Source organism: Oncorhynchus kisutch, unplaced genomic scaffold (assembly GCF_002021735.2).
Source record: "Oncorhynchus kisutch isolate 150728-3 unplaced genomic scaffold, Okis_V2 scaffold1258, whole genome shotgun sequence".
Taxonomy (NCBI): Eukaryota; Metazoa; Chordata; class Actinopteri; order Salmoniformes; family Salmonidae; genus Oncorhynchus; species Oncorhynchus kisutch.
Window position 1 is genome coordinate 59769 of NW_022263203.1, and position 13192 is coordinate 72960.

The 13192-nt window shown below is 41.6% G+C and overlaps 1 protein-coding gene across 1 annotated transcript; it reads right to left on the bottom strand.

Moving 5' to 3' along the window:
* Nucleotides 1-3631: 3631 nt before the first annotated feature.
* Nucleotides 3632-8877, bottom strand: LOC109877056 (zinc finger protein 135-like; the record flags this gene model as incomplete). The annotated part of the gene is made up of 1 exon (XM_031818104.1): nt 3632-8877. A coding segment is annotated over one exon (1379 nt), but the record flags the coding sequence as incomplete, so codon positions are not given.
* Between the last annotated feature and the right edge of the window lie 4315 nt (nt 8878-13192).

Here is a 13192-nt window from a genome sequence, read left to right on the forward strand (position 1 = left end):
CTGCTGTTTATTTTATACTTAAATACAGTCTGTATGTAAATATGTTTTGTAGTTGGTTAATGATGACACCTGATGAATCCAAACTAGACTTATGTGTGGTTTTTATTCTTTACTGGGGGTTTTATAAATCAAATGTTAGGTACTTTCATGGTGTGGGTGGTTTTCTTAATTCTTCACTTTTTTTAATCAAATGCTGTACGATACACAATGTTGTAATATACTTTGTTGTGTGTGTTTTTGTTTTCTACTTTTATAAATAAAATGTTTAAACAATGTTGTAATGTACGTTGTGACATCGCTTGTTATACAATGTGTCATAAATCTATGGAGCCAGATATCTTCCAAAACGTTGAACGTACGTTGAACGTACGTCACACATACGTACGTTCAAGGATCGTAAGAAAATCCATTCTAAATGGTTAGGATTGTAAGAATAGCCATACATAAACGTGAACTTTCATCTGTGAACATGTTACGATTAACATGAACATTTTAGGCTTATACAAGTCCTGTTTCAATTCTGATGTACAATAATACCTTTCAAAATTTTGGCAGTTTCATCTCACCAACAAAGAAAGCGTACACCGAACGGCCTGTGAGGAGTGCTACCCGAACAAGCATTACACAGTATAAAACAAGTCATGGAAACCGGAAAGAGGTATCCTGCACGTTTTCAAATTAAAAGTCTCCATTCTCTTATTGGCATCATTATTATTGGCATCATTTGGTTAACCCCAGTTTTTGGAATAAATTGAGGTCGTTGACAAAACAGACCATTGTCAAAGGTCTGCGTGATAATGACGTCAATGTATTCCAAACACTGGTGCCTGATGATCACAATAATTTGGATTATAAGCTTTCTGGTATGTTCTATTACGAATTGTCTGGGACTCGTTATTGTTTCGTTGTTTACTACTGAAATATATTTAGCTTATTACGTCAAATAAGACATTAACTGCAATACACTGATCTCAAATATATTGGCATAATTAGGCTAAACAGAGCCATGGCGGACCCATTGTAAAATTAGAGGCTTTTTATATTGTATTAAAACGTGTCCCATTCCAACGTGCTAACTCTGCCCACTGGGGCGTGGCTTATGGAGCGCTCTTTAAAATACGCGCTTGTATCAATTTATTCCAACAGATTGCGTTCTCATTACACATGCACCCATTTGGACCCAATGTCAACTGGCAGAGGCTGTGACTCAATGGAGAATCTGGCAAGGTGGGTTTCACGGAGGCATCTCTCAACTCGACGTCTATTACTACGAAGAATGTAACATGGGCAGAAGAAGCCTGCTATATTTGTTCCTTCAATGTTTACCCGAGTGGATCAAGACGCAAGCAGACATGTCTTACCGTTCAAGGTTAGTCAACTTAATTAACTAATTAATTAAATTACGGGGAGGGTCATGTAATTTGTAATCAATTAAACGTCTCATTGCTCAGGGTTTGAGAATTAGTTGTATATTATAGTATCTCATGATGCCCCTCATCCCTGATTCTCTGCTGGGTCCGCAATATCAAGCTCTGAACGAACAGAGTAGAAACACAGATGGACAACTAGTAAAAGCACAAACCCGCTTTATTCATCCCACTGGATGCTTCAGCTGCAAATACAACATACAAGTCACACAAGCATATATTTATACCTTCCAACTAGGTGGAGTCACCACTCACCACTTCCAAGATAAACAATCAATCTCTGTTCCTCTTACTTATTACATTGTCATGGCCCTGCCTGAGTCCAGAGCAGCGTGAGATGGGACTTTGTTTGGGGTGGACCCCTGCCGCCTTCCTCCCAGAGGTTTCTTCTCTCTTCAACTGTTGTCCTCATCTCGATGTTGAGTTCCACCTTTCTCCTTGCCCTAGTTCCACAGAAACTAACCTGACTTATCAGGAACTGAGACTAGCCTGTTGCTCTTAACCTCCATCCTTAGAAATATTAATACACAGCAAGAACAAAACATGTCTGGACAGACACCTTCTATACTCGTCTCACAGTAACTTTCCTATACAAAGTTCAATAAAGTAGTTAGAATCCAACATGATCCATAGCCTATACTATAGGCCTAGGCTATACCAAGACCATACAGGGAGAAGCACAGTGCAAAGTTATATTTCTAAGAAAATTGACTTCCTTCCCTAGTTTTTGCGCTGCTGGGATGGTACACTGCTCAAAAAAATAAAGGGAACACTTAAACAACACAATGTAACTCCAAGTCAATCACACTTAGGAAGCAACACTGATTGACAATAAATTTCACATGCTGTTGTGCAAATGGAATAGAGAACAGGTGGAAATTATAGGCAATTAGCAAGACACCCCCAATAAAGTAGTGGTTCTGCAGGTGGTATCCACAGACCGACCACTTCTCAGTTCCTATGCTTCCTGGCTGATGTTTTGGTCACTTTTGAATGCTGGCGGTACTTTCACTCTAGTGGTAGCATGAGACGGAGTCTACAACCCACACAAGTGGCTCAGGTAGTGCAGCTCATCCAGGATGGCACATCAATGCGAGCTGTGGCAAGAAGGTTTGCTGTGTCTGTCAGCGTAGTGTCCAGAGCATGGAGGCGCTACCAAGAGACAGGCCAGTACATCAGGAGACGTGGAGGAGGCCAGCAGCAGGACCGCTACCTCCAACTTTGTGCAAGGAGGAGCAGGAGGAGCACTGCCAGAGCCCTGCAAAATGACCTCCAGCAGGCCACAAATGTGCATGCATCTACTCAAACGGTCAGAAACAGACTCCATGAGGGTGGTATGAGGGCCCGACGTCCACAGGTGGGGGTTGTGCTTACAGCCCAACACCGTGCAGGACATTTGGCATTTGCCAGAGAACACCAAGATTGGCAAATTTGCCACTGGCGCCCTGTGCTCTTCACAGATGAAAGCAGGTTCACACTGAGCACATGTGACAGACGTGACAGTCTGGAGACGTCGTGGAGAACGTTCTGCTGCCTGCAACATCCTTCAGCATGACCGGTTTGGCGGTGGGTCAGTCATGGTGTGGGGTGGAATTTCTTTGGGGGGCCGCACAGCCATCCATGTGCTCGCCAGAGGTAGCCTGACTGCCATTAGGTACCGAGATGAGATCCTCAGACCCCTTGTGAGACCATATGCTGGTGCGGTTGGCCCTGGGTTCCTGCTAATGCAAGACAATGCTAGACCTCATGTGGCTGGAGTGTGTCAGCAGTTCCTGCAAGAGGAAGGCATTGATGCTATGGACTGGCCCGCCCGTTCCCCAGACCTGAATCCAATTGAGCACATCTGGGACATCATGTCTCCCTCCATCCACCAACGACACGTTGCACCACAGACTGTCCAGGAGTTGGCGGATGCTTTAGTCCAGGTCTGGGAGGAGATCCCTCAGGAGACCATCCGCCACCTCATCAGGAGCATGCCCAGGCGTTGTAGGGAGGTCATACAGGCACGTGGAGGCCACACACTACTGAGCCTCATTTTGACTTGTTTTAAGGACATTACATCAAAGTTGGATCAGCCTGTAGTGTGGTTTTCCACTTTAATTTTGAGTGTGACTCCAAATCCAGACCTCCATGGGTTGATACATTTGATTTCCATTGATCATTTTTGTGTGATTTTGTTGTCAGCACATTCAACTATGTAAAGAAAAAAGTATTTAATAAGAATATTTCATTCATTCAGATCTAGGATGTGTTATTTTAGTGTTCCCTTTATTTTTTTGAGCAGTGTATATATAAAACTAGGCTACACTGCAATGGATAGGCGTTCCCAATCCAGGCTGCATCACATCCGGCCGTGATTGGGAGTCCCATAGGGTGGCGCACAATTGGCCCAAGGTCGTCTGGGTTTTAAATAATAATTTCTTCTTCAGTGCCTTGCTCAAGGGCACTTCGCCAGATTTTTCACTTTTGGTTTCACTGGCCCAACGCTCTAAACGCTAGGCTACCTGCCACTCTTACATAGATGTGCAGGGCTCAATGATGTTGATGGCTGTCGATGGCATGAATCTGTAACAACAACGGTGTATTAGCTAATGCGGCCATTACATTTATAGCATGCTAGCTAACTCACTTATATAGCAAGACCATACATTGCCTGTAGAGCATGCTAGCAAACTCACTTATACAGCAATAACATACATTACATGTATATCATGCTAGCTAACTCACTTATACAGCAATAACATACGTTGCCTCTATAGCATGCTAGCTAACTCACTTATACAGCAATACCATACATTGCCTCTATAGCATGCTAGCTAACTCACTTATACAGCAATAACATACGTTGCCTCTATAGCATGCTAGCTAACTCACTTATACAGCAATACCATACATTGCCTCTATAGCATGCTAGCTAACTCACTTATACAGCAATAACATACATTACATCTAAAACATGCTAACTCACTTATACAGCAATAACATACGTTGCCTCTATAGCATGCTAGCTAACTCACTTATACAGCAATACCATACATTGCCTCTAGCATGCTAGCTAACTCACTTATACAGCAATACCATACATTGCAAATAAAGCATGCTAGCTAACTCACTTATACAGCAATACCATACATTGCCTCTATAGCATGCTAGCTAACTCACTTATACAGCAATAACATACATTACATCTAAAACATGCTAACTCACTTATACAGCAATAACATACGTTGCCTCTCTAGCATGCTAGCTAACTCACTTATACAGCAATACCATACATTACATCTAAAACATGCTAACTCACTTATACAGCAATACCATACATTGCCTCTAGAGCATGCTATTTAACTGACTTGCCTAGTTAAATAAAATAAAAATGTAATCTGTTGCCCTGTTCTTGCTGAGGTAAACCCTTCAGTGCTACCTACCAATGACTGTGCTGTGTACGGTGGCACTTTCTTAAAACTGCATTGTTGGTTAAGGGCTTGTAAGTAAGCATTTCACTGTTGTATGTGACAAATAACATTTGATTTGAAAAAAATAAAAAAATCTGTGTGCGCGGACTAGGCCTACTGATGTCCTGTTCAGTTGGAGAGGGGGAACCTGAAGACGAGGAAAACTAGAGCTACGACTATAATTGATTTGAATTAAAACAATATAATGAAGCTATTGAGTTATTGATCTCCATAAGCCATATTAGAGTAAATTACATTACAGATGGACAACGGATGAGTGCTGAAAGTAGACTAATTCGAGAAGGTCTAGCTTTGTGTTGGAGAATATATCTTCCTATTTAATAAATAAGAGGTAGACCTGCACCTGTTTGACAGATGTAATTATAGTCAACTATCCATAGATTGTGTCAGCCAATTCCTCCAATCACCATTAGGGTTGAATATTTTCAATTTTATGTTATTTTAAATGTGCTTTTCTTCCAAAAACAAGGACTTTTCAAGGTGACAAGGACGTTTCAAGGTGCCACAATTATTGACACCTTCATTCAATACTTTGTGCAACCTTCCTTTGCCAAGATAACAGCTCTGAGTCTTCTCCTATAATGCGTAATGAGGTTGGAGAACACATGGCAAGGGATCTGAGACCATTCCTCTATACAGAATCTCTCTAGATCCTTCAGATTCCGAGGCCCACACTTGTGGATTCTCCTCATCACCTCATCCCACAGGTTTTCTATGGGGTTCAGGTCAGGGGACTGGGATGGCCATGGCAAAACCTTGACTTTGTGGTCAGTAAACCATTTTTTGTGTTGATTTTGGGGTGTACTTTGGATCATTGTCCTGCCCGAAGATCCAACCACGGCACAGTTTAAGCTTCCTAACAGAGGCAGTCCGGTTTAGATGTAATATCTGCTGGTACTTGATGGAGTCCATGATACCATGTATCCCCACAAGTGGTCCAGGTCCTTTGGAAGAAAAACAGCCCCACAACATCAAAGATCCATCACCAGACTTCACAGTGGGGATGAGGTACTTTCTGTATGGATATCTTTCTGTCTACACCAAACCCACCTCTGGTGTTTGTTTCCAAAAAGCTCTATTTTGGTCTCATCTGACCATAGAACCTGGTCCCATTGAAAGATCCAGTAATGTTTGGCAAACTGTAGGCGCTTGAGTTTGTTGTTTGATGACAGCAAAGGCGTTTTTATGGCAACCCTCCCAAACAACTTGTGGTTATGTAGGTGGCATCTGATTGTAGTTTTGGAGACTTTCTGACCCCAAGACCCAACTAACATCTGTAATTCTCCAGCTGTGATCCTTGGAGATGTTTTTTGCCACTCGAACCATCCTCCTCACTGTGCGTGGGGTCAATATAGACACATGTCCTCTTCCAGGCCCATTGTTAACATCTCCGGTAACTTTACATTTCTTAATTATTGCCCTGATAGTGGAAATGTGCAGTTCAACAACCATTTGTCGCACATTATCACATCTTTCCAATAGTGATGGATGACTATCGGACCTTGGCCTGTGTGTCACCATATATTTACACCCCAGTGAAACAGGAAGTCATGGCTTACCACTTAAGTGTTCCTAATCGCTCAGGTGAACTTAAGAAGGTAAAATATGAATGGGAAGATACTTCAGTTAGATTTGACTCATAATCATTTCTAGGGGTGCCAATAATTGTGCAACACATGTTTTGAAGAAAAACATTTATTTCACATGTATTTTTTTCAATCATTTTACTTTAATTCAAAGGTTTGATTTTTGTAAATATTTTGAATGAAACACCAAGAGGATAAACAGCAAACACATTTTTTTCACAACCCGTTTTGCTCATATTTACCAAGTGTCCCAATATTAGTGGAGGGACCTGTATGTTCACCCCTACCCTTATCCACGGTGTTCTGCGAAACCACAACCTTCTGGCTACTTTGCCATGTAACGCTTACAAAACGCAGAACAGTTTCTAAAACGGCATATCTAAGACTCTGGTCTGTCCAAGGAGTGAGGGTAAACAGTAGGCAAGTTCTCTGCAATCCACTTCATATTTAAATTATTATTTTGGGTGTAGGGGAGGGTCACTTGTTTTTTTTGTTGTCAAGTGTTCAGGGAGGGTCGGGTAAAAATATATTTAAATGAAGGGAGGGCCATCCATTTCCATTTCAGAGATATGATTTTCTCCAGGTATCCCTTATTATAAATACCTTACAGTCCCTTAGTAGTCAAAAAAAAAAATCCACCCAAACAAAAGGTGAAAACTGATCCTCACACCATCTCTATCTGATACATGTTGTGTCTACTAGCTTATTCCCACAGAAAACTGCAGAGGGAAGCAGCACCACCAGGTCAACCATCAGACTCCATATTTTCAACAAGAGAAACCGCAGAGGTTATTCAACCTTAACGACAAATCCAAGGTCATCTCAATATCTTTACAGTAGAAGCTAACAAAACACACCAAAACTGACAAGGTGTACACTGATTAGTAAAGAGAGGCTAACATTCTCTAATTCTCCATTTCCTCTGCACAGTTCTCACAGTGAGAAACAATAGGATCCAATTCAGTGTTACCACTTGCTTTATGACATGAGAATTAAGTGATGGACTTTAATCTTAGCTGGTCTGAGAGAACTGATGAGGCTTTTCTCCTTTATGTATATGTTGGTGTTTCTTTAAGCTGCTGTGCTGAGAGAAATTTTTCCCACAGTCAGAGCAGGAGTAAGGCTTCTCTCCTGTATGTATACGCTTGTGACATGTTAAGGTATATAATTGGGTAAAACAATTCCCACAGTCAGAGCAGAAGTGAGGCTTTTCTCCTGCATGTAAATATTGGTGTTTTTTTAAGTTGCTCTGTTGAGAGAAACTCTTCCCACATTCAGCGCAGGAGTAAGGCTTTTCTCCTGTGTGCGTTCTCCGGTGAACTGTTACCTCAGATGATGTTTTGAAGCATTTTCCACAGTCAGAGCAGAAGTAAGGCTTCTCTCCTGTGTGTGTTCTCTGGTGAACTGTTAGCTCAGATGATGTTGTGAAGCATTTTCCACAGTCAGAGCAGAAGTAAGGCTTTTCTCCTGTGTGTATACGTTGGTGTTTCTTTAAGCTGCTGTGTTGAGAGAAATTTTGCCCACAGTCAGAGCACGAGTAAGGCTTCTCTCCTGTGTGTATTCGCTTGTGACTATTTAACTTATCCAATTGGGAAAAACTCTTTTCACAGTCTGAGCAGGAGTAAGGCTTTTCTCCTGTATGTGAACGTTGGTGTCTTTTTAAGTTACTCTGTTGAGAGAAACTCTTCCCACAGTCAGAGCAGGAGTAAGGCTTTTCTCCTGTATGTATACGTTCATGTTTGATTAAGGTATCCAATAGGGAGAAACTCTTCCCACAGTCAGAGCAGAAGTAAGGATTCTCTCCTGTGTGTGTTCTCCGGTGAACTGTTAGCTCATATGATGTTGTGAAGCATTTTACACAGTCAGAGCAAGAGTAAGGCTTCTCTCCTGTGTGTATATGTTGGTGGTTTTTTAAGTTTCTCCGTTGAGAGAATCTGCACCCACAGTCAGAGCAGGAGTAAGGCTTCTCTCCAGTGTGCACGCTCTGATGAACTGTCAGAGCCCCTGATGTTCTAAAGCTCTTCCCACAGTCAGAGCAGGAGTAAGGCTTCTCTCCTGTATGAATACGTTGGTGTGTTTGTAAGCTTCCCAGTTGAGAGAAACTCTTCCCACAGTCAGAGCAGGAGTAAGGCTTCTCTCCTGTGTGCATACGCTGGTGAGATTTTAAGGTATTAAATTGGGCGAAACAATTCCCACAGTCAGAGCAGAAGTAAGACTTTTCTCCTGTGTGTATTAGTTGGTGCCTATTTAACTTATCCAATCGGGAGAAACTCTTTTCACAGTCGGAGCAGGAGTAAGGCTTCTCTCCTGTGTGCACTCTCTGATGAACTGTCAGAGCCCTTGATGTTGTGAAGCTCTTCCCACAGTCAGTGCAGGAATACAGAATCTCTCCTGTGTGTATTTTCAGGTGTATTTTTAGCTTTGATAGCATTGGGAAAATCTCCTCACAATGTGGGCAGTGGTGAGACCTCTTAGATCTGTGATCTTCCTGCTGCTTTCTGGATGTAGAGAATGTCTCAACGTCACCTGTGTGAACAGCATCAGGAAAAAAAGTCAAGTTTTTGTGAAAAAACATTAAGAACACCTGCTCATTCCATGACATAGACTGACCAGGTGCAAGTTATGATCCCTTATTGATATCACTTGTTAAATCTGCTTTAAAATCAGTGTAGATAAAGGGGAGGATACAGGTTAAAGAAGGATTTTTAAGTCTTGAAACAGCTGAGACATGGATTGTGTATGTGTGCAATTCAGAGGGTGAATGGGCAAGACAAAAGATTTAAGTGCCATTGAATGGGGTATGGTAGTAGGTGCCAGGCACCCCGGTTTGTGTCAAGACCTCCAATGCTGCTAGGTTGACGCTGATCAGTTTAACTTATGTATCAAGAATGGTCCACCACCCAAAGGACATCCAACCAACTTAACACAACTGTGGGAAGCATTTGAGTCAACATGGGCCAGCCTCCCTGTACAACGCTTTCGACACCTTGTAGAGTCCAATAGGGCTGTCCCCAACAACAACAAAAATATGTGGTTAACCAAGAGTAGTTTGTTCTTTCAACTAATCAATTGGTCCAAAATGTTTAAACATGTATTTCTCCAGTGCATTCGGAAATTATTCAGACTCCTAGACTTTTTCCACATTTTGTTACGTAACAGCCTTAATCTAAAATACATTACATTGTATGTTATTTCTCATCAATCTACACATATTACCCCATGACAAAGCAAAAACAGTTTTTTAGAAATGTATAAATAATGGAAAACAGAACATCACATTTATATAAGTATTCAGACTAGGGATTCACGATATATCGGTGAACATATCTGTCGATATTAGAAAAAAATGCCAACATCAGTATCGGCCTGATGTGTAGTTTAACGCCGATGTTAAAAAGCAATGTCAAAGCTACCGTGCATACCTACGTAATGACGCCACGTAAAATGAAGCTACCGTGCATACCTACGTAATGACGCCACGTAAAATGAAGCTACACGTGCGACACAGCATTCATTTAGCTAGCTAGCTTTAGCTTGGTACCTAGTTAGCACCAATACAACCAGCCTGAAAACAATGACCAGTAGAAACTGCAGTCCTTTTCATTATTCTTAGCAATAATTTAGGAATCCTAGCTAGGTATTAGCTAGGTTGTCACTTGTGGTTCGCCTATTAAATTTAACTTCAGTTCATGAAAATAAATAGCTAGCCAGCTACTTAACCCTGTTGCCCAAAGCTAACGTTATAAGCAGCCAGCTAGCTAGTGAGGCTCGACCGGACCGGGTTATGTGTTGTGAAGCTAGCCACAATAAGGATTAGGCACAATAGTGAACTTTGCGGTTTGCCTACAAAATAAAAGTATGTCATTGACAGTGATGCAAATGAATACAAATAGTAGAATTATGCCATACCTTTATTTTGAAGGCTAACCGCAAAGTCCACTATTGTGGCTAATCCTTATTGTGGCTAGCTACACATAGATGGGTCCGACCACCATTAATCAAATAAGAACAGTCTTATAAATTAGGGTTATTTTAGATGACACCCATCTATATAGTCAGCTAGCTAACTTTAGCTACTGAAACAGATGTCATTTTGCTATGTTTTTGGGGAAGAACATTGTTTGCATCCATGAGCTACCTTTTTTTCTGACCAGGACTGTACCTGCGCGAGACAACTTTACCAGCATCATAGCTATCAGCATACCTATCGATGAATCGTTGTGACATATGAAATACGAGTGATAGTTATTACACATTGATTACACTATGTAAAACATTTATGAATGTGTAAAATTATTGTGATGTGCAGTCATATTCAGGTCCTGATTGGTCAACAAGATTATTTGACACGTCAAATAGTGTTATTTGATGTGTATCTTATTTGACACTCAAAAACCCAAACGGCGTTCCATAGACATCCTGGTTGCGAATGAAACAGCACAGCAAGTAAGTGAAAGAAATAGGTTTTGATGATGTTTTACTGGTAATGGGGACATACTTAAATGCCAATAAAATAACATTTTGGTGTGTGTGTGTGTGTGTGTGTGCAAAACCATTATATAACTAGGCAAGTCAATTAAGAACAAATTCTTATTTACAATGACTGCCCAGACAACACAAGGCCAATTGTGCGCAGCCGGATGTGATACAGCCTGGATTCGAACCAGGGAATGTTGTTACGACTCTTGCACTGAGATGCAGTGCTTTAGACCGCTGCGTCCGTGTGTGTGTTAACTATTTAACTGTATTAGAATGTTTAAAAGGCCACAAAAAAAATGTAATATTGGTTATCGGTATCTTTTTTACGGGCAAGGAAAATGTCAGATTACCGTATCGGCCGAAAATGTCATATCGATGCAGACGCTTAACTCAGTACTTTGTTGAAGCACCTTTGACAGCTATTACAGCCTCAAGTCTTCTTCGGTATGACGCTACAAGCTTGGCACACCTGTATTTGGGGAGTTTCTCCCATTCTTCTTTGCAGATCCTCCCAAGCTCTGTCAGGTTGGACAGCTATTTTCAGGTCTCTCCAGAGATTTTTGATCGGGTTAAAATCCGTGCTCTGTCTGGGCAACTCAAGGACATTGAGAGACTTGTCCCGAAGCCACTCCTGTGTTGTCTTGACTGTATGCTTAGGGTCGTTGTCCTGTTGGAAGGTGAACCTTCTCCCCAGTCAGAGGTCCTGAGCAGGTTCTCACCAAGGAGCTCTCTGTTCATTACTCTGTTCATCTTTCCATCGATCCTGACTAGTCTCCCAGTCCATGGTGCAGAAAAACAGCCCTACAGCATGATGCTGCCACCACCATGCTTCACCGTAAGGATGGTGCCAGGTTTCCTCCAGACGTGACGCTTGACATTCAGGCCAAAGACTTATACAAGACTATTATACTAAGCCTACTAAGGATAACGGCATTACCTATTATCATAATGATGGTCATAATAATAGTAATAATCAAGAAATATCAAGAAAAGGGAGGGGTATTATTATTATCGGACACTAAATGAATCATAAATAATACCAAAGGGGCTATTTAAACAGAGAGAGAGTAAAGTGTTTATTACAGCATAGCAAAGACAACAAACAGACGAATTAGTGAAATTGTTTATCCAACATGTGGTTACGTGAGGCTCGGTGCTCATGGAATCAGTAGGCTATTAAACAAACAGTCAAACAGGAAACACAAGCAATAACTGTAGTCCATTAGTCCATTCAGACAGACGTGAATCAAACAGGTGTCTTGTCATGATTTTTTTTGTTGATATTTGCTACTGCTCGACTAAAGAAATCTTGGTGGACCAACAGCCTATCGACCAAATAATCGACTAAATGGTGTCAGCCCTAGAGTCCATGCTACATATCTGTGGATTGACTGTGTCTTTAAACAGCTTGGAAAATGTAGAAGCTTCATGACATTAGAATTGACAGGTGTACCTGTGGATGTATTTCAAGGCCTACCTGCAAACTCAATGCTCTTTGCTTGACATCATAGGAAATCAAAAGAAATCAGCCAAGATCTCAGAAAATTTTTTTGTAGACCTCCACAAGTCTGGTTCAATCTTGGGAGCAATTTCAAAACGCCTGAAGGTACCACGTTCATCTGTACAAACAATAGTACACAAGTATTAACACCATGGCACCAGGCAGCCGTCATACCGCTCAGGAAGGAGATGCGTTCTGTCTCCTAGAGATGAATGTACTTTGGTGCGAAAAGTACAATCAATCCCAGAACAACAGCAAAGGACCTTGTGAGGATGCTGGAGGAAACAGGTACAAAGTATCTATATCCACAGTAAAACGAGTCCTATATCGACAACCTGAAAGGCCGCTCAGCAAGGAAGAAGCAGATCGTACTTTTGGAGAAATGTCCTCTGGTCTGATGAAACAAAAATGGAACTGTTTGGCCATAATGACCATTGTTTATGTTTGGGAGGAAAATGGGGGAGGCTTGCAAGCCGAAGAACACCATCCCAACCGTGAAGCACGGGGGTGGCAGCATCATGTTGTGGGGGGGGGCTTTGCTGCAGGAGGGACTTGTGCACTTCACAAAATAGATGGCATCATGAGGAAAGAACATTATGTGGATATATTGAAGCAACATCTCAAGACATCGGTCGCAAATGGGTCTTCCAAATGGACAATGACCCCAGCATACTTCCAAAGTTGTGGCAAAATGGCTTAAGGACAACAAAGTCAAGGTATTGGAGT